The sequence below is a fragment of the Orussus abietinus genome, unplaced genomic scaffold, assembly GCF_000612105.2.
Source record: "Orussus abietinus isolate OABI.00-Male unplaced genomic scaffold, Oabi_2.0 scaffold12, whole genome shotgun sequence".
Lineage (NCBI taxonomy): Eukaryota > Metazoa > Arthropoda > Insecta > Hymenoptera > Orussidae > Orussus > Orussus abietinus.
In genome coordinates, this window is record NW_019395990.1 from 616,528 (window position 1) to 643,504 (window position 26,977).

Consider the following 26,977-nt stretch of genomic DNA (forward strand, 5'->3'; position numbering starts at 1 on the left):
CGTTATCGTGTCGCTATTTATTAAAAAAAAATTTCTTTCGGGAATGTCCTCGAGAAAAAATCCAACCTATCCGTCCTCGCCTTCGGCTCCCTTTTTCGCTGTTTTTAATCCCGGAAAATTCTACCGCGATTTTCACGTAATGAGGACCACGCGACGTTAAAGGATGGCTAAGGAGAAACGGAAACTGTTGCCCCAGGTCAGGAGATTACTCGCGGGTTGACTCGATCTCGAAGAGGCAACGCACTTTTCTCTCTATCAGTAGACTCTCTTTTTCCCTGTTTTTTAATCCCGGAAAATTCTACCGCGATTTTCACGTAATGAGGACCACGCGACGTTAAAGGCTCGTCACGGAGAAATGGAAATCGTTGCCCCAGGTCGGGAAGACTCGGATCGACTCGAGGATCGATCTAGAAGAGGCAACGCACTTTTGTTTCTATCAGTAGGCTCTCTTTTTCCCTGTTTTTAATCCCGGAAAATTCTACCGCGATTTTCACGTAATGAGGACCACGCGACGTTAAAGGATGGCTAAGGAGAAACGTAAACTGTTGCCCCAGGTCAGGAGATTACTCGCGGGTTGACTCGATCTCGAAGAGGCAACGCACTTTTCTCTCTATCAGTAGGCTCTCTTTTTCCCTGTTTTTAATCCCGGAAAATTCTACCGCGATTTTCACGTAATGAGGACCACGCGACGTTAAAGGCTCGCCACGGAGAAATGGAAATCGTTGCCCCAGGTCGGGAAGACTTGGATCGACTCGAGGATCGATCTAGAAGAGGCAACGCACTCTCGTCTCTATCAATCAGAGACCCCGCACTTACTAGCGTGCGCGTTCTGTTGTCTCTCGGCCATACCCGTTCTATTTCGGTGTCTATTATTTCAGACAGGCTGCGATTCACTCGCCAATTCGATCGCGGACTAATTAACATTTATAATTAACCCGGTAAACGTTTTTCGATTCCTCCCTTGAAATACGCCGATCGGTGGAAAGAGGCCAGGGTGACTCGAGGGCGAAACGACCGCCAGACCGAGTTTGTTGTTAACCGAATCATAAAGTCGAGTACCCGAGTACTCGTACAAGAAAATCATCTACCGAGATACAATGCATTACTCTACACTGTTAAAAACACCCACCCAAAATATAACTCCCACACAAGGTGTAGAAATTCAAAATTCCATGAGACCGCCCCGCTAAGGTGACGTCACAGGCGCGCACTGACCCTCGCAATTTTTTAACGTCATTCGGCGTTACGTGAAAAATACTCAACATTATTGAACTGTCACATAGATATCATTATATTCCCATCGAGTATGAATTCCAAGGCGCTGGGAATATAATCAGTTAAAAGTTTTCAACGGCGTAGAGCTTTTTAGAGAATGCCAAAAGCCGTTCCAAGCCTTCAAACCCTTTGGTTATTTTCCCCTAGAAATTATGTGGCGGTCCATCAAGCGGCGTTTCCAGCTGGAAATGGATTACGCGTTAGCGGGGCATTGTGCCAGGGGGAAACCGGCGAACCGTTAGCGCGGCATTGTGGATTGAAAAATGCGGAATGTCACTCTTTCACGGTACCTCGAGCCGCCGACAATGGGAGGTTTCCCGTCGTTGAGTTCGCCAGCAGCCTCGACCTTCTCATGGTGGGTCAACCTGGGGGGAGGATTGGGCTTGCTGGGTTTGGGCGGGAGGGCAGGCTTGGTTTTGTCCTCGGTCTTCATCTCCGGAAACCCGGCCTTCCTCTCGTTGTCGCTCTTCGTCCTGTCGTAGTCGAACGGTTTGTCCGGGAGCTTCGAGGGGGGCTCGAACTTCGCGGCATGGTCGTGCTTCGCCTCGTACTTCGCGGCAAGATGGTCGACGAATTTGTTCTGGCCCTGTTCGTACTTAGCATCCTGCCTGAGTAGGGCGCCATTAGCATTTCCATCGTACTTCGCGAGCGACTCGTGTTTGAATACCCTCTCGTGCTCGTACTTCCCCGGGTGTTGCTCGTGTTTAAAGCCCTGATGTTCGTACTTCATCGGATGTTCGTGCTTCTGCTGGTCGTGCTTCGCGGGAGGGTTGGCGAGCTCGTACTTCATCTGCTGGCCCTGCTGCTCGTGCTTCGCCGCCTGGGGGTCGTACCTCACCTGGTGCTCGTGCTTCCCCGGCACGAGGTGGTCGAACTTCTCCCCCTTCCCCGGGTCGAACTTCAGCCTCTCGTTTTGCGGGTCCAGGGGGTTGTTGCTGGCCGGGGTCGGCCCGCCCTGGCCTTGCGGCTGACCGTAGTTGTGTGCCGAGTAATTCCCGAAATTCGGACCCCCTGCGGCGACTAGGCTCGAGTTCTGCGCCAAGTTCGGCGATCCCTGGGACTGCTGGTACGTCCCAGGGTGACCACTGGTCTGCACGTGCACCCCTTGTTGCCCCATTCCTGGATAGTTGTGCCTCGAGGAGTAGTTCTGCGACTCCTGGCTGCCGGTGGTCTGCTGGTTGTTGTTCTGCGTGTTCAATGCCGAGTACCCTTGGTTACCTGGGTGGCCTCGCCCGATTAGACTCAGGGTTTGCGGCATCACGGGGTGTATCTTCGTCGAGGAGGTCTGGTAGATCGGCGACTTAACCGGGAAACTCGGAGCGACGCTCGACACCGGCTTCTGGTGGGTCTGGAGATTTCGGTGGTTCTGATTCTGTGTAATCGACTGACCACTTGCCAGACTCGAGTTGGACGAGTTCGTCGAGCTGTGCTGCTTTTGCTGCTGATTGTTGTGCTGCTGTTGCTGCTGCTGGTGCCCGTGGATCCTGAGGTTCTGCAGCTGCAGGGCATTCTCCGACGCCAGGTTGTTGTGCACCGAGCCGTTGTTGTTGTTATTGTTGTTGTTGTTGCTGCTGAGCAGGAGGTTCCCGGTCTGGACGCCGAAGCCCTGAGGGTTGTTCTGCTGCTGGTTCGTTCCCAGGGGCTGCGACTGACCTGGGGAATTATCGATTCGGAGTAAAATCGCCTGTCCAATTTGATATACAATCGAGGACTGTATGAATTTTCACTCCGCCATTTTTACGATTCAACATTCATCGCTCTTCGGGGCCGCCCAATTTATGCGGCTCAAACAAGACGCGGGGTTGATGAAATCTATAAACTTCCCGTTTCAAATTCAATACTCGGGAGCTGATGAATATCGACCCGGTTCGTCCCGTAACATCCGTCGTATCTTTTTGATAGACTTAGTACGCACTCCCGCTGTCGATAAACCCACCTAGTCTATAAATGCAGTTAATTCAACCAGCACGATATCTTACGGAATCGGTAAACGCGATGTTATGGAATTCCCCGTAAATTCCCCGAGCGCCGTAACGCCGCCATAAACCCGGGAATTAGCTCGTTTCGCCGAAAATGGAGTACCTCGCATTCTCATGACGTATTCGCTTACGTTATATCAATCGTAAACCGGCGTTGCAGCTCTGCTCGGACATGGAGCTCGCGAGTTCCCCTCCGCCATGTTCGAGCTAAGCGAGCTAAACCCAGACGAAGTTCTCCGAAGAGTTTGAAAACCCCAGTTTTAACCATACCCTCGTTCTTCCAAACCTCCCGTGATGAAGTGCCCCCACGCTACCCCTTAACACACCCTGACTTGTCGCTCTTCCCCATTCATAGCCAAATTAACAAGAGTAAGAAAATCATTAGACCTCAGGGTACAAAAAAGAAATATACCCCAATTGACAATTCGATTACAAAAACCGACAGCCTATTTTACATTAAGTCGGACCTCTTCGCAGGTGGTCCGGATAATATACCAACCCTGGATATGTGACTGCGACTGACTATGAGCTATTTGGTGGCCAAACTGCTGAAAGGACCTCTGACCGATCTGCGAGGCGCTCGCGCTGTGCTGGATCTTGTTCTTGTTGACGTCGTCCTCGGCGGACTTGAAGCTGACCGCGAACTTCGTGTTGTACGGTAAGGTCTGATACTTGGGGTCGTTCTTGTTGAGCGTGAAGTCGTTGTCGTTGGGGATGTGGGAGTAGGGCTCGATGGCGGCGATGTTGCCCGCGGGTCGCGGCTTGCCCCCGGTGTTGAACTCCAATTTCGTGTCGGCGAAGCCAGGGTTGGCCGCGGTGCGATTAGACCCGCCGAGCTGTTGACTCAGTCTCTGATTGAGGGCCCTTTTCTTTTGCAGCCGACCCTGCAACTGGGCTATCCTGGCATCTATGGACGCCATCTCCGCCTGCCGCTGCGCCAGGGCGAGTCTCTGCTGCGACACCACCTGGTTCTGCTGCTCGTTCATCTTGTTCCGGTACTGAAAATAGGAAACATGGTCAGGAAGGAAGAGCAATCTAACTGTGAAACGATTTACCATATCACACATTAGACGGGCAGGCTATTTTTTATTCAATATCTGGAGGCGACCCGAGGACGCGCTCTGTGTGACGCCCGGCGCGTTCAGGGGGAGTCTTGATGTACCCTCCACTTTTTATGCTTTCTAGGGCCGGAGAGGCCTCGATCGGGAGTCCTGGATACGCGCGACCCCTTCTACAGGGAATATTCCTCTCTTGGGGGGTTTCGTCCTCTCTTTCGAGGACGTGGCACTCACCATGAGCTCTCTCCTCAGTTTCTCGAGTTCGGCGCTGGCAGGGGTCGGCAGATGGCTGCCGCCGCTGTTGTGGCGACCTCGGAGCTCCTCGAGCTGTCGCGTCAACTCCTCGACCTTGGCGACCGCCAGCGAGAGCTCCTTCTCCTTCTCGTTGAACAGCGCCCTTATGCAGTCCAGGTCGGAGGCTGTGTACAAAGAGCGCCGAGGTTAGGCTACATGGAAGAACAATGGGATCGGGGACAAAGGAGCGCTCGAGATCTCCTCTCGGACTCCGGAGCCATCTGGCCCTGGATAGTCCGGCCGATATGCACCTCGAGGAGACCCCGAGGACTAACCCTTTGGTTTGCTCGAGAGAGGGGACCAGAGATCGAGGGAGACCGACGCAAAGTGGGACTCTTCCTTTCCTCAGTATATTCCAATGGAACATCAATCGGTCGAGTCGAAGAAATATTTTCTTCCCTCAAAGAATAATCACTTACATGAAATCAAATGAAGTGGCTATTTCTAAGATATCCAAGTTACTGGAGTTCGAGTCCAATTCTTTGAGTCAAGAAAAATATGACATTTGATCCTATTCTAAGGAATATCTGTTAACCCTTTGGGTGCTAAGTACTGTCGCCGTATGGGCGAATTTCCTCAGGACGTGCTAGCGACGTTCGACCAAACGTCGGACGCATATGTGCGCCCATATCACTCAAAGGGTTAAGTTCGATGACATTTTTCTTTTCTTCGGATATGATTAGGAAAAACTCCCGAATTTGCGAGCAAGAGGGAGAGGGCTAATAGTCGATATTAATCAACCGTAGGCGCGTTCGGTTATCTTCCTCGGGAAATGGCGGTTTTAATGGCCCTCGTAACGACGGGGAACTAATTATCGCAGGTACGCCTACGTAATTCAAGGGTGAACTTTTATGCGCCGGTAAAACACGCGATCTCTAGATTTAGAGACTTGTTTGCCTTCGAATGTGGAACGTCTGCCCAAGTCGTATCATCCGTCCCGATGTCGTACCTAGGAGGTACTCATCTAAGTATACCGCGACCTGGGGCATAAATTATATTAATAGAATCGTTAATAAAGCGGCCGTAACGAGATCCCGGGGAACTTTGGACAGTCAAAACTCGAAGTCGTATCCGGGAATCCATTAAAAAGTTGGCTCGCAGTGGGTACACCTTTGGGCACTCGTTACATCCCTCGTACGTTTACATTAAGGCGACGCGATTCCCCAGGTGCCGGGGGATCCTAACGAGTTAATGAAAACGCTAGGTAGGGGGCGAGCCTTGTTCCTCTGGGGGAGGATATGAAAAAACCCCGCCGAGGACTCCGAAAAGAGACGGCGAAAGAATTTCAAACGCGCCAGATGCGGGGGACAAAAAGCTGAGCTTAACTACCGTGACCATTCCGCGACACGGCGCCGTATTCCCAAGGACGTTCATTTTAAACAGACCTTTATGTGCCCAACTTCGAGGACGAGACATTCTCCCCGTAAAGAAACCCGGCTGAGTTCCGCGCCAAGTCGACGCGGTCCCCCCGAACGCTCGGGACGAAAATGTCGAGCTTCGCTCGTTTATTCCCGTTTTTTTTCTTTTTTTTTTTCAAGAGCAGCGGCTCTCTTCGTCAACCAAATCTTCCAGGGGAATGTCATTCCTCGCACGAAGGGCTTAAAGGGCTTTTCGAGGCCCCGAATCCAGCGTTGACGCGTCATTCGAGATTTTTTACATAAAATACGCCCCTCGAGTGTACTCACTTTTTCAAAGCGGTCAAAGTATACATCACTTGAGAATCAATATTTTAGTATAAAAAAAAAAGAGGAATCAAAAATAATGGCAAGTAGGTGGGAGCCATTAAAAAGATCTAGGCTTCGATACTCCAGTTTTGAGAACATTTCATGGAAAATTTGGAATTTTAAGCGTATCAGGAACTGCGGAAACAAAGTCCGATATTTATGTTATTTACATGACGTATGAAATTTGTAATGTAAAATACCTAGGGTATTTTATTTACCCTGTCTGAATGGACCCTCGTCGAGATTAGAGAGTCCATTTTCGCAGCGAGTTCACTTTTGGTCTTGCGGTGCGAAACAAAGTCCCATATTCGTGTAATTTACATGACGTATGAAATTTGTAATGTAAAATACCTAGGAATTCACCGAAAAAGCTACGTAAATTACCTAGGGTATTTTATTTACCCTGTCTGAATGGACCCTGGTCTGGATTAGAGGGTCCATTTTCGCAGCGAGTTCACTTTTGGTCTTGCAGTACGAAACAAAGTCCCATATTCGTGTAATTTACATGACGTATGAAATTTGTAATGTAAAATACCTAGGAATTCACCGTAAAAAGCTACGTAAATTACCTAGGGTATTTTATTTACCCTGTCTGAATGGACCCTCGTCGAGATTAGAGAGTCCATTTTCGCAGCGAGTTCACTTTTGGTCTTGCAGTGCGAAACAAAGTCCCATATTCTTGTAATTTACATGACGTATGAAATTTGTAATGTAAAATACCTAGGAATTCACCGTAAAAAGCTACGTAAATTACCTAGGGTACATTTATTTACCCTGTCTGAATGGACCCTGGTCTGGATTAGAGGGTCCATTTTCGCAGCGAGTTCACTTTTGGTATCTCGCCGCTCTACGACGACGTGGGACGTTTATTCCCGTTGTCATTAGACGTCTGGTTTGCGAGTACTAAGATGAAAGGCGACGTTTATACATAGAAACCCGGCGAATGCGCGTCGTCTTTACGAGCGGCGACAACGGTTTCCAGCCGCATCTCCCGAGAGGGCCGCCTTGCGGATGCGGCCGACACGCATCCGCGAAACTTTGACATTACTAACTGAAAGGTTCGTTCGTTACAGCGGTAGATTAAGTTATGGGGCGTCGACTCGAGCCGAATGCTCGAAAGGAGGCGTCGCGACGGCCAACTAAGACCTCCGGAACTCGGAGAGTCGGGGAAATCAGAATATTTAAGCGAGGCCGCTCCCCGAAATTGATTTTCCGTCCCCGCGGTGACATTCCGATAAGCCGGTGCATCTCGTTGCATCCTGGATGCGTAATTACGTCAAGACGGATCCTAATAGAGGAACTGGCTGAGACACTCCGAAGATATAACCGCGGCGCATTTAATAAATCCCATTATCGCCGGGTACATGTAAATACCCCTAAGTGGCATTTAATTTGACATACCCGAGGGTATATCAAATTAAATGCCACTTATCCACGACGGGGGAGGAGAGATTACATTTGGAAAAATTAAGTGGCCGAACGCGTAAGCTCCCTCGAAACGCCGAGCACGGACTCGCCTTGACAAAAGCGGAGATAATTGATAAGGGACGCGTCTCGAGAGAGAGGGGGATTATTCCCCCGTGTATAGTCCTAAGTCCTGGAGCGCTTCACGCGTCGTATCGGATACCTCGAAGACCCGGTATCGTTAAATTAATTGCCTCATGATGGATCCTTCCCTCGCGATAGTGCTACGTACGTTACAAACATTACGACCTTCCGGGCGCACCGCACCATTCTATTCTTCATCGTTAGGTCGCGAAAGCATTCTATTTATTCCTTGGGCGTACAAGGGTTCGTGCTTTCCCCCCCTATACGTCTTCGTTACGCTCGGACTAGATTTTGATAAAGAACACAATTCACTCCGCGACTCGACCTCGGCGAATGCGGAAGAATTAATCAACGCGACGACTTGGCGGGAGATCTTGCACGGCTTAAAAAGTCCTTCGACGTCTCGGACGTTAAGAAATAAAAAACGACATGACAGAATTAATTACCAAGTACAACCCGAGGTTAAATCCCACCCCGTCGAAAACCGCTCGATAATTTATACACTGAGAATGTGTTAACGCATGGAAACATTAGACGGAGCGGAGAGACGCGAAAAATCGGTACGTCATAAATATTGAATATTGGGAGAAGCTTCGACAAGACGAGGGTATACCACCCACCGAGGGGGATTTTTAACGGTGCAGCGGAAGGGTGCATATTCCCGTACATATTTAAAACCTGGAGTCACGTGCCGGGCATTCCGCAGAGCGTTTAATGCGATTCCACCCCTGCGGAAGGGGCGATTCGGGGGAGAAATAGAAAAATCCGAAGGAAAGGGCGGCGTCGAGCCCGCGCGCTTAGGTTAACGATCCGGCGTTGTCTTCCGTTCGCAGTTTAACGGCGTCGTAAAGTACGCGCGAATGCAAATACACGCACGTGCCAGGCCACGCGGCATCGGTCCGTGGAAAATGTCGGCCTGCAATAAGACCTCGCTAAACGGGCGCCTGGACATTTACCATTTATTACTAGGAGATCGTAATCGGCCGGCGAGGCGAAAAGTGCGTAACGCGGGCGTTCGCCAATTCCGCTCGCGGAGCAATCGGCTCGAAATCGAGGGGGACGTATGTCGTCTACGTGGCACTCGCAAATGGAGTATATACCAGGCTAACGTAGGCATAATTAAGATCGACCATCCCCGATAGCAAGACGGAATGCGGCTGCCCCGCGTAGGAGAGACCGGGCCACTTAAGCGGGTTTTTACTACCTCGGAAGTGCATCGAAAGAATTCCCCGGGAGTAAAAAGCTCTAGAGGGCCAGCCACGGGAGGGACGTCGTGAATAGCGCTTCGAGCGGCCCCTAGAGGAGATTTGTCTCGAGTGTCATCCTCCGAGCTGGCCCCCTTTCATTTCGCTCCTTAAGCTCCGAGCCACCGCCTTAACGGCTATTTATTACGCTTAATAAGGCCATCGCAAGCCCCTAATTGGTCGGTCGTTATTCCACGATCGCATCGCGTTTCCACGGCGACATATTTCTTCCTCCCAGCCGGCTCGGTTATTTGTTCGCCCCTGCATAATTGGCCAGGACCTCTTCGGCCACTTCCGATAGGATCTCGAAATCCTTCCCAGGATTATCCGGATCGTTTCCAGGCTCTCTCCTCGTCCTTTGATACCCCGAGCCTCCCTTTCAGTGGAACTCCAAGATGGGGACTCCAAATCGTATGTGCTCCTTTTCTGCTGGACTCCTTTCGTGGGTTTTCCCTTTTAATTCCCGGCTAGTCCTGGAACAACGTTTCCGGTTAGCTTCAATCTCCTTAGGTTTCGGACTACTCACGTGGGATTGTTCCTGGGATACTTCGAATCTCCCTTCCGATGGAACTCCAAATCGTATGTGGTCCTTTCCTCCTGGACTCCTTTCCTGAGTTTTCCCTTTTAATTCTCGGCTAGTCCTGGAATAACCTTTCCGGATAGCTTTCAATCTCCTTTGGTTTCTACTTACGTGGCATTGTTCCGCGGCTTTGTCCTCGGGTCGTCTCTTGGTGCTCCTGGTTCCGGGTTTGCTCTCGGCGGGTCCTCGTCGAGGCACGACTCGGGGCCATCGGGCGGAATCGAAGAGGACGATGGATGGGAAGCGGGCTCGTTTCTCCGCGGTAATGGGGTCTCGCTTGTCATTTGTTGGACGACTTGGCCAGGTAATGGCCTCGAAACTTTGTTCGCGGCCAGGCTGCCCTCCACCCGATAACGGCCTCGGAACTTCCGGCCATCGTCGAGGTGGCCGTGCAAGACGCTCCACTCGGAGTCACCTGGGGCCCGATCGATGTTCGATCGCCTCCAATACGGCCATTTATCGACCAAAGTTCTTGCCGACCAATAAGCGAACGTCTATGATCACCTCAGGAACCCACCGAAACTTCCTAATCACAGCTCGTGTAATTAAATGCCAGACCTGCAGGTGCAGTTGTCTGCATCGAAGAAAAATCCACACGTGGAAGTGACACTTGTAAACTCTCCTCTGTTATATCTCTATTGTTTTTCTTCTCTTCTCCCACCTTCTCCTTCAACCGAATTTTGTCATTTAGGAGTCATCGAGATGTTTTATTCAACCGGGTTGCGTCGACGTGGCGGCGAAAAGTATCTTCTCCTGGGTCCCGAGGGACCGTCTCGCGGGTCTTTGATGGGAGGCCTTTGCCAGGATTTCCCGAGGACCGGGTTCAAGAGAGAATCCGTAATTCTCCCCCTCGTGAACCCACCCACCGGGGGGGTAAGTATTCGCGAGGTGGAGTAATTAAATTTGCTCTCGGTCTGACACCTGAGACGCACACCTGAGAGGAAGGTCTCGGCAATATCGTCGTCTGGGCGCGGTGACGCGTTTAAATATGACTACGTGGGTTACAATAAATTCCCGGGAATTCTTCAGAAAAATCTTTAATTAATTGCGTTGCCATTTTTTGCTTCCAAGAAAAATCAGAATTTTTCTTGGAAGCAAAAAATTCGGGCGAGGCGTTAGTGGGAAATTTATGGGGATAATGTGGGCAAAGTCGCCGGGAAAATAGGAAATTTCCCAGGGCCCCAGGACAGGATTGACATCTGACACGAAACCGTCGATGACGCGTCGCGTCGTGGGCAGGAATAAAATGAAATCCCCGTGACGAGCGTCGCGTCACTCCGTAAGCCCGTGTCACACAGTTCGCGGCGAGGCGCTGAATAATAACGAGCTCGAAATTAAATTTCTGGGCGCGATAATCGATTCGAGGACATCGACGCCTCGTCAATTAAGGCGACACCGAGCCGCCTTGTTTGCGGTGCCCTCCGAACTAATCCTCGGTAGCCCCTAAACGTCGGCCTTATCAGTCGTTTGTCATACGACGCAATTATGCCGACCCCGTGAAAACGCCACCCACCAAACCTTATATACATAATTCGACATAAAAAATAAAAACCATTACCAAGAATCATCTCACTAATAAATTTAAGGCCCAAAAAAGTCTCAGGAGCCCCTAAACGTCGGCCTTATCAGTCGTTTGTCAGACGAGGCAATTATGCCGACCCCGTGAAAACGCCACCCGAAAAAAACCTTCCATGCATAATTCGACATAAAAAATAAAAATCATACCAAGAATAATATATGCTTCTTAATGTAAAGTAATTAAAACGGAGGGGACTTATTCTTCTAACTTATGTTTAAACTGTGTACGAGGCGTAGTGGTAATTGCACCTTCACTTTCGGTCTTGTCGCTTTTATTCCCTGTCGGGGTTTTACTGGAATCATTTACTAACGTCCCTTAAACGAGGGGTTGGCAATGTCGGATTTTGTTCGACAGGTTGAAAGGACTAAACACGGTTCGAGGTATTCGCTTCCAGACGGAAACGCGTGTTCAATCAGGGCCCGTAGGAGCAAAAGTTCGCGGGGGGTGGCGACGAAACGAAGAGGACGTCGACGTCGACGTCGACGGGAATAAATTAAGCCGGGCCACAATTGGGCCTCGGCGTGCCTCGGGAATTCTATTAACCTATATTTAAAGAGCCAGGACGGTCGATGTTTCTTCTTCCCGAAAGAGAAGCCGATAAATTCCACCCGGAGACTATCGGGATGCGATCGATCGGCCGGACGTGCTCGGATTTCGGGATTATCCTGGCACGGCTGAATTTGATATCCACCTAGCCTCCATAAAGAAGGAAAAAATGAAACTTGAATTTTGTTTCCTTGATGAGCAATGAACAATTGTTTTCTGGAGGAAGGACAGCGGCGAGTCGAAAGTTGAAACAACTCGGCGGGACGCGCGGAAAAATCCCGGAAATATTTTCCGCCGACTCGGAGTCGGATTTCGAAATTATCCTGGCACGGCTGAATTTAATATACACCGAGCCCCCATAAGGAAGGAAAAAATGAAACTTGAATTTTTCTTTTTTGATGAGCAATGAACAATTGTTTTCTGGAGGGTGGACAGCGACGAGTCGAAAGATGAAACAACTCGGCGGGGAAAAAATCCCGCAAATATTTTCCGCCAACTCGTCGATTTGGCATCAGATTGGTTTTCATGATTTCCAATTGCATCTTTCATGCGGACCGTATCGGAATTAACCTCGCCGGCGATAATATCGTGACAGGGATATGAAATATCGAAAATGTGGGCTGTCCCGATAGCGCCTATCAGTCGCAGGGTTGACCGGCTAATGGTCGCCGATTTCGCGGGAAATTCTAGATGCACATTCGGAAAATTTCAGGGGATCGATACATGCAAAGAATGTAATAGAATTGTTCCTCGAACCGTGGCATTCGGGTCGGCGAATCGATTCTAACGTCGCCGGAGAGAACTCCCGACTCCCGGCGATCGGAGCTTTTCAAAGCGGATATACGAGGAATTAGGCCAAGCTTTTCGCAGTTTAGAGAAGGGAAAACGACGAATGTATGTCGGGGACGCGTCCGTACGTTCGAACGAACATTTTCATATTTCCTTTTTCATCCCTAAGTACGCTAATCCAGGAAATCGCTCCATTCCGATTTTTGTTCCAGCCCGAAGTTCTTCGCTAAATCGATGAATTATCCTATAAATACGAACTCGAGGTAATTTCGTGGATACTGAATTTGATAATTTCCCTCATAACTATTTTTAGGAATTTTTTAATGAATTTATTCTTCGATAAGAACATCAGGTGTAATCGAGTTTACTCTTATCGGCGGCGCGTCCGTACGTTCGGGAACGACCGTTTTCATTTCTTTTCATCGCTACGAGTTTAACTTCCTTAATTACATTTTTACGATTTTTTTAAAATAAATTTATTCTTCGATAAGAGGGAGTGTCACGCGTAATAGAGTTTACACCCTCCGAGAGGAGCGTTATGACACTTTCGACGGGACTCGCGACAGGAACGCGGATGCACTTGACAACTCACGGTGACAATGGTCAAATGATTTCACAGGCCAGTGGGATGCTGGGCTATCGATCATCCCCTATCTAGACCCGCAACCGGAGAGCAGGGGGGAGTCGATTGGTTAACAAATTGGAAAGCGGCGAGTCAAAGGGCCAGGTGTCAGTGATACGAGGGGTTCCCGAAATCCTGGATCAGATAACAGAAAAATAATCGACGGGGACTAATGGAGGTCCTTTCAACACTGCTCAGGATTTTCGAAAATTTAAAGAATTCCAGAATTCCAAAATTCCAGAAAATCCCAAAAATTGTACGGACCCGCCACCGACCTCGCGAGTCGAGTGATACCAAATTTCGAGGATAGATAAGTTATCAGAACGTTAAGTTACACATCATAGGAATTCCTGATTGACCCTAAGGTTCTTTTAGTGCCTCGCAGGAATTCTAAAAAATCCTGAAAAGTCTCCCAAGCACCTCGCGGGTAGAGGGTGTTGAAATTTTGGGGTACATAAGGACAATGATAAGGCTCTGATAACGTTTTAGGCTCTTTCCAAGGGCCATTTCTCATCGATTGTCGGTCGTTACAACCATCGAGTGGTTTTCCGACCGACTAGTCGGATTGGAATTCCCGACCGGCTATGATTGGAACTCGCGAATGCCGACATGGGAGATTAAAGCGAGCAGTTTGCAAAATGAAGAGCAACGCTCGCTGTGGCCGACCCCGAGTGAGTGCAGTTCGTCCTCGGCGAGGATGCCGGACACGGGGGTAATTGAATTTAGGATTTCCAGGGTCGCAAACCATGTCCAATCGGCGACTCCATTTCCCTCCCCGGTAAACAGTCGAAATTTTCACCGTTCCTCGAGTCCCAGTCCGAATCGGTCATGCTTCGCCATCCGACCGACATTTTCCACATTCCGAATGGGGAATAAACATCTCCCAGCAATTGGGCTTCAATGACCGTGTCTTGAAGGTACACCATTGCTCGAAGCATTTACCTCGGAATTAGATCACGCGGATGGGAGGGTCAATAAATTGAGATGACGGACCGGTAATTAAAAATGATATACATATACGTGTAATTTTAATAACGTACAACGACATTTTCCACATTTCGAATGGGGAATAAACATCTCCCAGCAATTGGGCTTCAATGACCGTGCCTTGAAGGTACACCATTGCTCGAAGCATTTACCTCGGAATTAGATCACGCGGATGGAACGGTAATTAAAAATGATATACATATACGTATAATTTTAATAAACTTATTTTAATACATCCCTAGTTAATAGTCGCGCGGACGAGGGATATCTTAAAAAAGGAGACATAATAATTATGAAAATTCCAGGTATTAAATTTTATACGTATTTTTAAAAAATTTTAGATTGAGTAATTTCGACGGACGTATTTTTATAATTATCTGAGATTATTAGTGGATTAATTTCAGGCAGCTCGATTAATTACGTCTCGGTTTACCCGAAACGAGAAGTACGTCCTCTTATCTCTCTTGGATGTCGTCGGAGACGCGTCCTGGTCGTCGAGCAATTATTGTAATCAGCTTATTAAGGGAATACGGCCGGTGTCCTGGAACATCTCTATAAAGAGGATCTCAGTGGCAAGAGGGTTTACGGCGGAATCACCGGAGGCGATTAGAGGACGTAAACGTCGCGGTGGAAGCGGCGGCAAAACAGCCGCGGCGAAGAACCGTCCGAGTAATCGCGCGGTATCGCAAATAGGGCGAATCAACCGGATCGGTACTCGCGTAAAGCGCGTAACGGGTGCGGATGCGTTCCTACGGAGAAAATAACGGTGGTACGTTCTTAGGCCAAGTCGAGATATCTCGATTCTTCAGCCTGGACTTCCGGCCGATCCAGAAAGACCTGATATCCCGAACAGCAGCGGAATTTACCCCGGAAGGCTGCCGATGTCGCGGAATTTTTAATATCGAGTCAAACTACTATTTTGCATCGGCAAAAGAAAATAAGTCAATAAATAATAGGCTTTCCGACTCCGACAATGGGGCTGAATTTACCAATGAATTTACCATTTGACAATGGGCGGCATTATATTTCTATCGGCGGATCAAACACGCGGCCGAATGCTTTGTCTATTTTTTTATTATATATTTTTTTTTTCCGCAACGTTCCCGATACCCTCGTGGATTTTTGTCTCTTAAAGGGAATTCCTCCGAATAAAATTATCGCGGAAATCCACTCGCCGCGTAATTCCCCCGGGGTGGAGGGAGTGGAAAATCGGGAACAAAGGGGGCGTCGAAATCCCGCGGAAAAATCGGACCGCGGAAGGACAAACGCGATTCGGCGGGCCGAATTTACACCGCGGTTTTTACGCGCCGGATATAAAGAGCGGACTGGCAAGTAAACAACGCCACCGCGGGGAACAATACTGCGGCCGATCGGACGGAAAACGAAGCGACGATCGAGGGGCTTTTGCGGAATCGGCGAAAACTGGCCGCCGTAAAGTTAGGCTCCGATCGCCCGAAAAAACTGACCCCGGTCATACGGATGACGGTGAAACATGTCCACGGTGCGACGTTAATGATAACGTAACCACTGATAACGTCGACATTATCAATGGTAACATCTATACGCAATGAAGTAAAATTCAGTTTCACCGGAGGTCACTTTTTCGCGAGACCGAATCAGCACCCCTCGGAGCAACAGGGGGTTATCACTCGTTATCAGCTGCGCCTAGAAAGACTAGGAAAATGGGAAATGATCCGATTACTCTAAATAATTCCAACATGTATGAAAAATACGTACAGAGGAGTACTCTCCGCCAGTACTCCTGGAAATGTAATCTCTGTTTCGTAATCACCGGTAAAAACGTTATCAACGTCTCGGCCGGGAAAACCCGGTAGGTTTTCCACCCCGTCGAGGGGATGAAATTTTGCGGATCCACGCGAGAGCAATCGAGCCGGGACGAAGCGGTGAATTTCACTCACTCCGGCCGATTTGCCGAGAGTAAAACGCCCCCCGAACCCCGTGCGGAAAATCGGGGGAAAATTCGACCCCGAGAGATCGGGAGCGGATGTCTCCTCCCTCTTGGTCGCCTTGGCGCCGAGGAAAATATGTATGAAAATATGAAAATATGAAAATATGTATTCCACGCCGCTCGCGGCCGCGCCTCATTCACGGCTCCGCCCGTTTCGAGTTTTTCTCTCCGTCCCTTTTTTTTTCCCTCATTTTCTTTTTTACATTTTTAATTCATTATACCCCGCGCACTGGAGGCCCCGCTCCATTCCAATTAACGGGGCGCGTTGCACATCGCGCTTTAGCACCTCGTCTACAGGGTGGCGAGAATTATTACCCGAGAGGGAGATTATTAGGGGTGGCGTCGCGCCACCTCTAAATACTCGATACGCGTCGCGACGTCCCCGGCAATCGGGCGTGGCCGAGGCAGGTATTTCGCTTCCCTAAAATCGCCATTTTACCGTTCCGCCATATTTCTATATATGCATAAAATATTTTAGGTCATTTAGGAGGTTGCAAATGTATGTAGGATTTTTTTAACACGTTTTCAGCTTCCTTTGGAAAATCCTCAGGAGTTGGTTCTCTTGGCAAAGTTCGGGTAAACCGGGACTTGGGAGATTCTCGAAGATTCGAGGATAAATCGAGGGATCGTTCACTCGTTAGGATACGAAGAAGGCCCAAGTCAAATACTTCCGGTCGTCTTTTGGCTCGGAGTTCCGGATCCGAGAAAAGAGAGTTTGCGGAGGGCGTACATATATACATACACACGTGGGTGAAACTCCACCTCGGTAAATTCTCCCCTCGCGGATTTACTCGCGGTTCCCGTTCGCGACTCGTGTGTACACATTCTGGGAGAAGTAAAACGGAAAAGTGGAGGCGGCGAGAAAGAATCCCAAACTTCGACCCACCGGGTGGTACGTGTTTGCGGGGGGTCGAGGAGGGTACCCCTTGGATTTCTTATCAGTTATCTAGCGCGGGTCGATTCAACTTCTCAATAGGTTCACCGCCTCCTGGGGTCGGCATCTCCGACGGGGATTGAACGGGGAACGTCCGCGTGGCGTTTCAGGACAGGAAAATCGCGATTCCCCATTCAGGATCATATCATCAATGTCGCGATTACAGCGATAACGTGTACACAGGTGAACGCATATTAAAGGATAGCCGATAATCGCATCATTGACGGCGTGGTATCCTTCAACGATATCGCCAGGATCGGGTACAGGTGTATTCCGGTGCGTTTCTGCCGCGCGATATACGTACTAGTCCCGGGGTTCCGGAATTAAACGCGGCCAGGTTTAAAATCGGACGACCGCCCGGAATTACTCCGAATTAAATTACTCGTCCTAGGTGGGCGGGATTGTCGTCGAATTTGTCCACCGTGACATCCAGCTGTGTTCCCTCGGAATTTAGAATTTACACGACGCCATACAATTGCATTACACGCCGCCGTATACGCGTCTACATCTCGGGTAGAATTAAACGAACGTGTACAATTTTTTTTTTTAATTTTTCTATCTTTTACATACTTATGTAACTTATGCACTTTACTCAACGTGCGTCCTAAAATCCAGATAGAATTAAATCCCACCCTGCTAGTCGTCGGAATTTTCAGGCGAAACTTAAGGGTGCAATTATTTCATTAATTTTTAATTCACTAATAATAAAATTAAAAATAATTATTCCTGTCATTTCTTTGCGACATCTCCCCGGCGCCGCTTAGCTCGGTTTGTACACACGCTACAATACTCCCGGAGCAATTAATCGAGACGCGGAAGGGTTAATCGAAAAGGGATTAAAAAATGGAGAGATCGAAAAAGCGAAAAGGGAAAACCGAGCGAAACGAAGCAGACAGAGGCCGAATCGAATTTCTCCGGTCTCGTTGCGGGGATTGTCGGCGTTGAGCTTTTCCCGGCATATACCAGAGACTCGCTCGCAGATAATGCAGTTTCGGTGTCGTCGGGAAGCTCCACATTCCAGACTCCTCGTGATAGGTTTACGAAGCCTGTTTATCGTCCAAGACGTCGGCCAGGCCAATATTTTCCCAGGGAATTACGGGACTCGAAATTCCGCCCGTAATTAGACGGCAAACGGCGCCTATGAAGTATTCAGCAAAGGCGACAAACGGTCGAATTTAATTATGCAAGCATGTCCATAAATGCCTCGACTAAAAAACTGCATAAATCCAAGGCCCCGACATAATGCCAAAATAATTTCCAGGGCGTTTTTTATTTTTCACGGAAGTTTTGAAATAATTAAAATGAGAACTAAATGAAATAAGTCTCAGTCGACCCGCGGATGGCAAGATGGATTTTTCACCCTCCAGGAATTTAATTGTACAAGTACATCTGTAGTGTATTAAAAAAAAAAAAAAAGTCAGATACTCATCCTATTAAATCGTCCGATAACTTCGAGGGGAGGTTTTTAAATTGTTTTCCATCCAAATAAAATCAATTCCAACCGAATCGCGGGTCGGTGGATGCATTTTGGAATCTCCAGGGATTTATCCTCGAATTTACGGAACCCGACATGTAATCCCGACATGTAGGGGCGTATCTAACGCGGAATTACGCGGATCCTCGTGGCAGGAGTGTCAACGTGTACTTGTCGGGCTGGTAAGACCGTCATTCGTAATAATGCAATTTCGGTGTCGTCTTAAACCTCGGGTACGTAGGTTTACAGAGGGGGGGCCCGTGTTTTCCCAGCCGAGATACCGGAGCAAGAGCTAATATTTCTCCAGAAAATTACGGGGGCTTTAAATCCGGACCCGCGGTTTGCCGAAATTAGACGGGGAACCAGGCCACCTCTTCGTCGGTGGCGGAAATAAAAACCGACGTCCGGGGAGCCTTTATAAAAAAAAAGGATGAAAAAGAAAGAAAAAGAAAGAAAGGAGAAAAGGCAGTAACTCCGAAATTCGATGAGAGCACCGCCGGGAATCGGGCTGCTCTTTCGAGCCACCAGGGCTTAGGACCCATTTCGAGTTGGTATTTCAGCTGTAAGGACGGTTCGTTAATCCCTGGGAATTAGAGCAGAGAGGGAGAGAGGGCTGTATTTTCGAGTCTCATTTACAGGGATTACCGGAGTACAGCTTCCGTGCGTAGGAGGCAGTTATTCCCGATAATGCAGTTTCCGAGCCGCCTTAAAGCTCGACGCCGCCTTCGCCTTAAGACGCGCTCGCGTAAATTGCGAGCTTAGATACCTTAGTGCTCATGATTGGCCTGTAAATAGTCATGAAGAAGTGCCCTCGGGCAAGAGAAGCGGGGAAAAAATTCGGAGGACATATTGGACGAGCCCCTGAGGGAGAAAAAAATAATTCCAAGTTGTCGGAGGAGGCTTAATTTCAATTGATATTCGTTAATAGCCATTGACACGTGGTTCGTTTCGTTGTTGAAAATTTCCTCTTGAAGTTTTACAAGGGTCCGACGAGTCGGGGAAGATTTAGCCAGGGCTTGAGGAGCCTCGAAGATCATCGCTTGGCAAGGTTTGGAGCGATAAATTGCGTTTTTTCTTTTTTTTTTAAATTTAAATAGTGAACGAGTGGGGAATTTCTACGCTCCCTTGTATTTTCTTCCCTTCCTTTTCATTCCAATTAACGAAATTCCAAGGCAACGGCAGAGAGGGAGGGCAATATCCCAGCACCTTAGCGAATGCAGTCGTGCCACGAGGAAACGAGCTTCCGGTCGCCCTTTCCGTCCTCCGGCTGCTTCCACCCGCCATTTCCCGGGGAAACGAAGTTCCACGACGGCGTACCCTGGCGCAGTTATTGTTAAACGGGTAGAAAACCACCGGCGGACCGAAAACTCCTGATTTATGCCCCGGCTCGTGGAGCCACTCTCGGTATTATTTCCTCCATTTTTAATCCCCCGAGGGGCCTCGCGAGTGAGACGTCAATTTATCACTGCTTTTCCAAGTCCCCGTTTATCAGATCCTGATTAATCACCCCGACGTATATTTCGAGGTACACTTCTCATTAATGGCCCTTCAAGAGGACTCCAATAGGAGTAATTGGTCAATTTGAATGTCGGAATTGCCCCATACCTCTCCACCTGTGCACTTCATTGGGAAAATGTTCATCCGACCTCGATTAATTCAACGTGCAGTTTTCTCCTTGATATCCGTTTCCAAGGGACATTCTTAAAGTAGGAACCAGCCAATTTGAATATCGAAAGTGCGCGATGGAAATTCCCTATTTCGCCCTCTGCTCTAAAAACCTCCACCACTTCCCTAAATTTGGAATTTTAATTAGATCAAGAACGAGGTATCAATTAGTCACTATTTTGGAAATTCCCAGTGTTCATCGGACTTCGATTAATTCGATGTGTACTTTTCATCGATAGGTCGATAAGGGAAAAATCCTTAGGGTAGGTTATCAGTAGGGTAGCAGTCAATCTAACCGTGGAAATCCCAAGAGAGATAGACACCTCGCCATTTCGCCCGCTGTTCAGAAATCGGACAACGTCGATCACTCCTGCTAGCTCGGGATGTAATTCGATCGCGGAATGCAATTAACGCGCGACGCGTAATAAAGGGCGGCCCGGGAGTAATTCGATTGTAAAGCGTCAAGGAGCAGACGTTTCGATCGAGGAATTCAGCGGAGGTAGGCGATCAAAAATCGGGAGGGGAGAGAGCATGAATATTTATCGCGGAATAGCGAGTCGTACTAGAGATCAGGGGAGATTGAATAATCGTCGCGATGTAATTCCACCACGTGGTCGAACAATGTAATCAGCATAAAAGTAAGCCTCCCGGGAGGGAGAGCACCAACGCGCTTAATTAGAATATTAGATTCAATATGGATATCCGATCAATTATCAATAGGCCGATAAAGAGGATCGACGGGATAACGAGGATAGAAAGTGCCATAGAAAATCCCTCTGGTAGTGTAACGAGAATCGGGAGTATTGAATATATAACCGAAGAGAAGGCGCCGATAATCTTAATTCCACGGATCTCTAGCGCTTATCAGAGGGTAAGAGGATCTAGGGGACGAGGATAATCGAAGGCGTCCTCGGCGAGCCTTAAATCTTGTCAGAGAGATCAAAAGAAAATGGAGAAGCAGAGATCCCCTCGCGCAAAGGCGACCGAAACGAGCCGGGAATCTTATCAGCGATATGGGATAATATCTATGTAAATACATGTTACATAATAATAGGTAATATATATGTAAATCTAGATTTCGCCGGGAGGTCGAGGCATAAGTTTGTTATCACTGGCCTTCCGGCTGTCATTGCGTTTGCGTATAGTACGTAAAAGTAGCGCGTCGTATATCTCTAAGTGCCGCCGTTATCGGGGGAAAAAAAAATATTCTGATAAGTCATAATCGCCCTTTTTCAGACCTTACATATACTAGTAAGAAATCACGGTTATGCCCTTTCTAACTACTGCCAGAGCGTACAATAAATTGCAATTCCACGCCTGAGGGAGAGGGGGTTCCCTCCGGCGTTTTTCGCCGTGTAACGCCAACTTGCAAGTAACGAGGGTAATTATAGGCTGTGCACTTATTTGAGGGAATCGCGACCCAGCTTCCCGGTCCACGAGCGACGCTGGAAAGTTATTCCAAGTCCGGTGACGTAAGCTCAGGGGCATTAAAACGTGGCCAAGGAGTCTGATATCGTATCACACAAAATGACTTATCATAATTATAACGAATCTAAGAAAATCAATGGATCGATTAATATTGACATTTTCTCGCGTTTCCTTTTTCACTCAATTTGCGGCCCCGACGTGGCGCGATAAGGAATCGAAATGGCGAATGATTACGTTCCAAAGGCTCGCTGGGGGGTTTCAATTTCAAGGAACACCGGACTCTCGTCGGACGCCCCAGGACTTCACTTGGAATTTCACGGGCTAAATTGTTATCGCGGCTCAAAGTTCCCGAGAGCTCGGCTCGCGTCGTTTATCCGAGTCAACGTGACCGGACTCGGTTGGTTTCCCCAGGTCGGCGCAACGGGGAATTCGTGCGTTTTTCCGCGTCCGTGCGAGCCGCCCCCCCGGGCGGATTTCCGCGCGAAATCTATCCTCGACGATTGTTCCAAATGATCTCCCAAGCACCGCCCTTCCAGGGTGCCCGTTATCGCCCGGGGCCCTAGGTAGACGTAGGTAATGCCGAGTACTCGCTAGGTAACGTCGAGTACACTCGTCGATCAAATGCAGCGAGGAAATCTGATGCGCCGGAAAAACAGTTCGATTTTTCCTGGATCCTTTTAAGGAAAAATCATTTTTTTAACTGGACCCATTTAGGCACCGCAAAGCCCGAGTTCGCTAATCGTCGGTAATCGTTGTTAATTGTCATTTTTTTCCAATTTTCTTTGAAGTTTTCCCCAAGCCCTTTTTCTTTCTTACCCCCAGAAAATTTCGGGGTTTTCAGGCCTCTTTTATGGAGCTATCCTGAAATCGTCCAAGAGATAAGAGAGACCATTGTGTCCCAGTAAAATAATACTCTCCCATCCTTCGAGCAATCTCATAATCGTACTCATGAGTTTCTGCCACGGGGAAATGGAAAATGGACAGGGCGCCGTTGTTCGGATGCACCGGAAGTCTGGAGTTGCGTTCCATTATGCGTCACCCCTGATTGTGGGCCATTGTATGGTACAATGAAACCCGTCGACTGTACACCCGCGTATCTCCTCTCGTTGCACTCGATGCACCTGGGACAGTGCAAAGTGCAGGATCCCAAAAAATTCGAGGACTCAAAAAAATAAATAAATAAATGATGCACTTCCTTCCCAGAGGAGCGAGGCCCCTCACCTTTTGTTGATTAGCAAGTGTCGCAAAAGAAAGAGCATCCAAAAATAAAAGCCCATTTAATAGACCCCTTTGTCGCCCGGAGGGAATCCTTCATCGCGGCGCATTGTGCACCGCGGTATCTTTTTTTCGTGTACAGAGAGAAAAAGAGAGAGATGGTACACCGCCGAGTGTCTTCCTCGAGTACTCGCATGGCCTCCGGAAATACGCAAGAAGAGATTCATAGAGCCCGGAGATGATAAAGGAGAGAGAGATAAAAAGAGACCGGCATCGGCGACATTTCTGTCCCCCTCGCATTAGCCGAAATTACGCGAAAAGGGAGAAAAACAGGGATAAAGATAAAAGATAGAAAAAAAAAAAAGAAAATAAAACAGCGGACATTATTCTTCCCTCTTTCCAAGGAGATCCTTCATCGCGCGTTACCTCTTCCTTCTCTTTTTACCCCGGTACCCACCAAGTGCGCCTTTGAGCGCGCGCCTCCGGAAATACGCAAGATGAGACCGACTGTCTCGGGACGACAAAGGGTGAGAGAAAAGAGAAAGGTGGGCGAATAAGAAAGGGTAAAAAAAAAATATACGCATATATATGAGGACGCACTCGAAGCGTCTCGCCGTACCGAGGACGTTTCCCGTCGCCTTGAGTTGCCGAGTATTACCTTCCATTACCATTACCCGGAGACGGCGGTACGGCTCGCTTACCGGGGAGAAATTACTCAAGGCAGAGCATAAACGAATCAATTGCAAGCTCTGCAAAGTGACTGCAACGAGCCCGGGGCTCGCACCCGGTCCGGTTATCCAAGGGAGACCATCCCTCTCTCTCCCCGTTCTCTCCCTTCGCTCATCCAATCCCGTATGCACCCCGAGGCTCCCCGGAAAACCGCGAAAATCCGGCTGTTTCCTCGAAATTGAATTTAAACCCGGCGGAATAAAAGGGCCCTGATAAAGCGCGTTACAGAAAAATGGCCGATAAGCGTAAAAGTCTCGCCATGAATACGCAGTCTCGGCAGGCCTTCGATCCCTCGGCGAGAAATCGGAATGGCAAGTGTCCTCTTGCACCGGGCGTCGAGCTCTTGAACTTTTCCCATTGTTCTCGTTACCGTGGCCCCTTTTTACCTCGTCGCCTTTCCGCTCTTCCTGCCTCTCTCCTCCGTTTATCCGCGGCTGTCTGCTCGTCTCTGTCTCTCCGCCGCCTCGTCTCTCCTCGTCGCCCTCGGTGCCTTCGACAAAGGGTCATCCGATTACATTGCGCTCCGGCGATTCCGCCGTTCCGTCTTCCCTGGGATTTCTTTTGCCTCGGCATTAACTTGCTACGGTCAAACGTAAAACTGCAGCCGCTCAAAGGCAAAGGCGAATTGATTCCCTGCCTGGGGTTCCTCTCGATCCGCCGTCCATTTAACTTAAACGCTTGGCTAATCGTCGCCCATCGTTTACTTCCTCTACGTCCCGAGATGTCGCTTCGAAAGCTGGCGAAGTTCCTTGCTTGTCCCTTGCAATCTCGTCCTTAGACGCGCCTTTCCGTTAACCTCCAGGTGAACGTTATAGCGATAAGAGGAGGAGGAATAAAACCGCCGAGAAGTAGCCGGCGGTACCTTCTTCCGGTCTCTTCTCTCTTGTCCTCGAACCTCTGTCTCTTCGGCTTTATCTTCACGGAGCCCTTCTTTTCCTCCAAGCCGGGGCCATTCCAGGGTACCACTGTCGCTTAAAACGCAGACGGTAAACGGCTCCCCCGCGATAACCGCAACAATGGCTAAGCTAATGATTTGTGGCGCTGAGGGATTCCGGGAGAAAAGATTGCGGGAGGGCAACTTACTGCGACTTCCGAGGTCTAAGGATCGCCCAGGACGACTCGCGTAATAACCCGAGCATTGGCGGGCCTCGTTTCGGCGAGGACGACGCTCTTCTGAAAATTCAATGAAAAGCGCCGCCGAGTTTTCTCAATGCTCGGAGAAAGATAGATGGTCATTCACGGGGTCTGATTACCGTATCGTCAGATGGATCTGCACATCTGCATACACCCTCGTTCCTATTTACCCGATCCAGGGATACATATCCGATTTCGGTCTCGATACTCGGTCCCGTGTTATTGGTTCGGGCCATTTCTGGATCGATCTCCGGCCACAGGGTGAGAACGGCAATCCCGCCGAGCTCGAGCCTCCAAATCGCGCCCCCTAAGTGCAACATATCCGAGTTACCTTCAATTTTGTAACCCTTCCGTCAATACTTGATACCCGTAATCTACCTCTTCCCACCTCTTGGTCCACCAGCCCATCCGAGTCGGCCATTTTGAACCATCTAAAAACATATCCATCATAAAATTCCCCGTACAACATAAAGTAAACTCCTCCCCCCAGTAAGTAATTCCCTACACCTTTTCATCCCGTTTTCAGCCCTAAAACGCGTTATACAAACTGCATGGGAAAGCAATTAAAATTGCGTTTAATTACTCGGGTCATTTCCGCCACAGTTCCGAGTGGCTTTTCATCCTCGACGCGTCGACGCGTCGTGCCCCGAGAAAATAAATTTCATTGAACCAAAGAATATATTTGGTTAATTCAAAGAGCAATTATCAGACTCAGATAAATTCGAATAACCTCTTCGGAATTATGACCATTTATTTAAAACTTATTCCTCGATTCCACTAAATATTTCTTTGGTTCGATGAATTATTTCAACACAGTGTGACGCTCGACGCGCTCTGTGGGACACCGGGTCTAAAACTAGGGATGGTGGAAAAGAAAAAGGAGATACGGCGTCGCAAAAAACGAGAGTGTCACTTAACCGCTTGCGGTAAAAAAAACTTCCAAGAGGCGGCCGCGACAATGGCTGAGCAAATAATTTGCGGTGCGGCAAGAGGAGGTGCTTTAGAGGAAATATTAGGGGGCGATATACCCCCGACGACAGTTTACGGGCGTTAAGGTACACCGGACAGCTCGAGTAATAACCGGAGAGGTCCGTTTCGGCGCGAACGGCGCTTCTCCGGTGAAAATTGAATGAAAACGTCGGATCTGTCGCGCCTCGTGCCGGCGGAGGATTTCATCGTATTATGATGTACCAACGGCTGGTCCCGCGATCCGCGTATGCACTCTCATTCCCGCAACACACCTGTCGGCGAAAATTCCGTTTCAGTTTCTGGCGTGTGAACGTCCACACGAGGTACGGGAAGTTTCGGGCCATTCCCGGCGCCAATTATCGGCCGGGACGGCGTATTACGGGAAAGTCCGTCGATTAAACATACCTCCGTGTCAGCCACGGCGAAACGTTATCAAACTTGGGCTACAACTACTCCTAATGCCCTTAACGTTCCGAGCGTTCGATTTCCTCGGACGACCGCACTAGGGACACGTGAGGAATTTCACCCTTAACGGTCAGAACGATCGACGCTCGTAGGATCGAGAATATCGGGTGCACCCCTTGTTTGCTTACCTTAACCTCTAATCTCAACTCGAGGGAGACGCCAGGGACCATTGGAAGTGTGGAAAAACCACGCGCCAGCGAGTTTAGCACCGTTTTTACGGCCAGGCGATCCGCGTTGACGGTCCGCAACGTCCGCCATCTTTGACGCTCGCCGGTGGGTACGCAGTCCCGACCGCTACCGGCCGATGGCGCCACCGTCGAGGCGCGCAATTTTCGAACTCGGCGAAACTCAAAGCGGACTGGACACGCGTTATCGACGGGCCGAGCTGATAAATTCGGCCCGCGGATTATCCTTGCCCTCGGTCCGCGCATATACGGGGTGGTTAGGGCGCGGGCGCGCGATCATTCGAATTTTACGGGCCGCCGTAAAGTCACGCCCGCAGCGCCGCGTTAACGAGCGGCAATTCCGCGCGCCCGTTGGGGAGTGGTTATTTACCTGGCTCTCCCTGCGCCCGCGGAGTCGTCCTTACTTCCTAGGGCGTTGCTCCATATATTTCAAATGCGCGTGTAACGTACGTTCATACGCTCGAGTACACGCTCCACTCTACAGGAAGCTTAAAAAGAAAACAACAAAAAAAAAAAAAGAAGAACCTGGGTGCGATTTCCTGCACGCGCCGAGGCAAGTCTGCGCTTTAGCTTTGCACTCGTTTT

General features: G+C 49.1%; 1 protein-coding gene across 3 annotated transcripts in view; it reads right to left on the reverse strand.

Annotated features, from left to right (window-relative positions):
* LOC105698854 (apoptosis-stimulating of p53 protein 1) overlaps positions 1-26,977 on the reverse strand; it is a 67,774-nt gene that overhangs the window by 3,391 nt on the left and 37,406 nt on the right. For all 3 annotated transcript variants that reach the window (XM_023434040.1, XM_012423458.1, XM_012423457.1), the window contains 3 exons: positions 4,547-4,731; positions 3,754-4,252; positions 1,566-2,928 (listed from right to left, as the gene is read on the reverse strand). In XM_023434040.1, the coding sequence (XP_023289808.1) occupies positions 1,566-2,928; positions 3,754-4,252; positions 4,547-4,731 (2,047 nt within the window). The remainder of the gene's footprint in view (positions 1-1,565; positions 2,929-3,753; positions 4,253-4,546; positions 4,732-26,977) is intronic.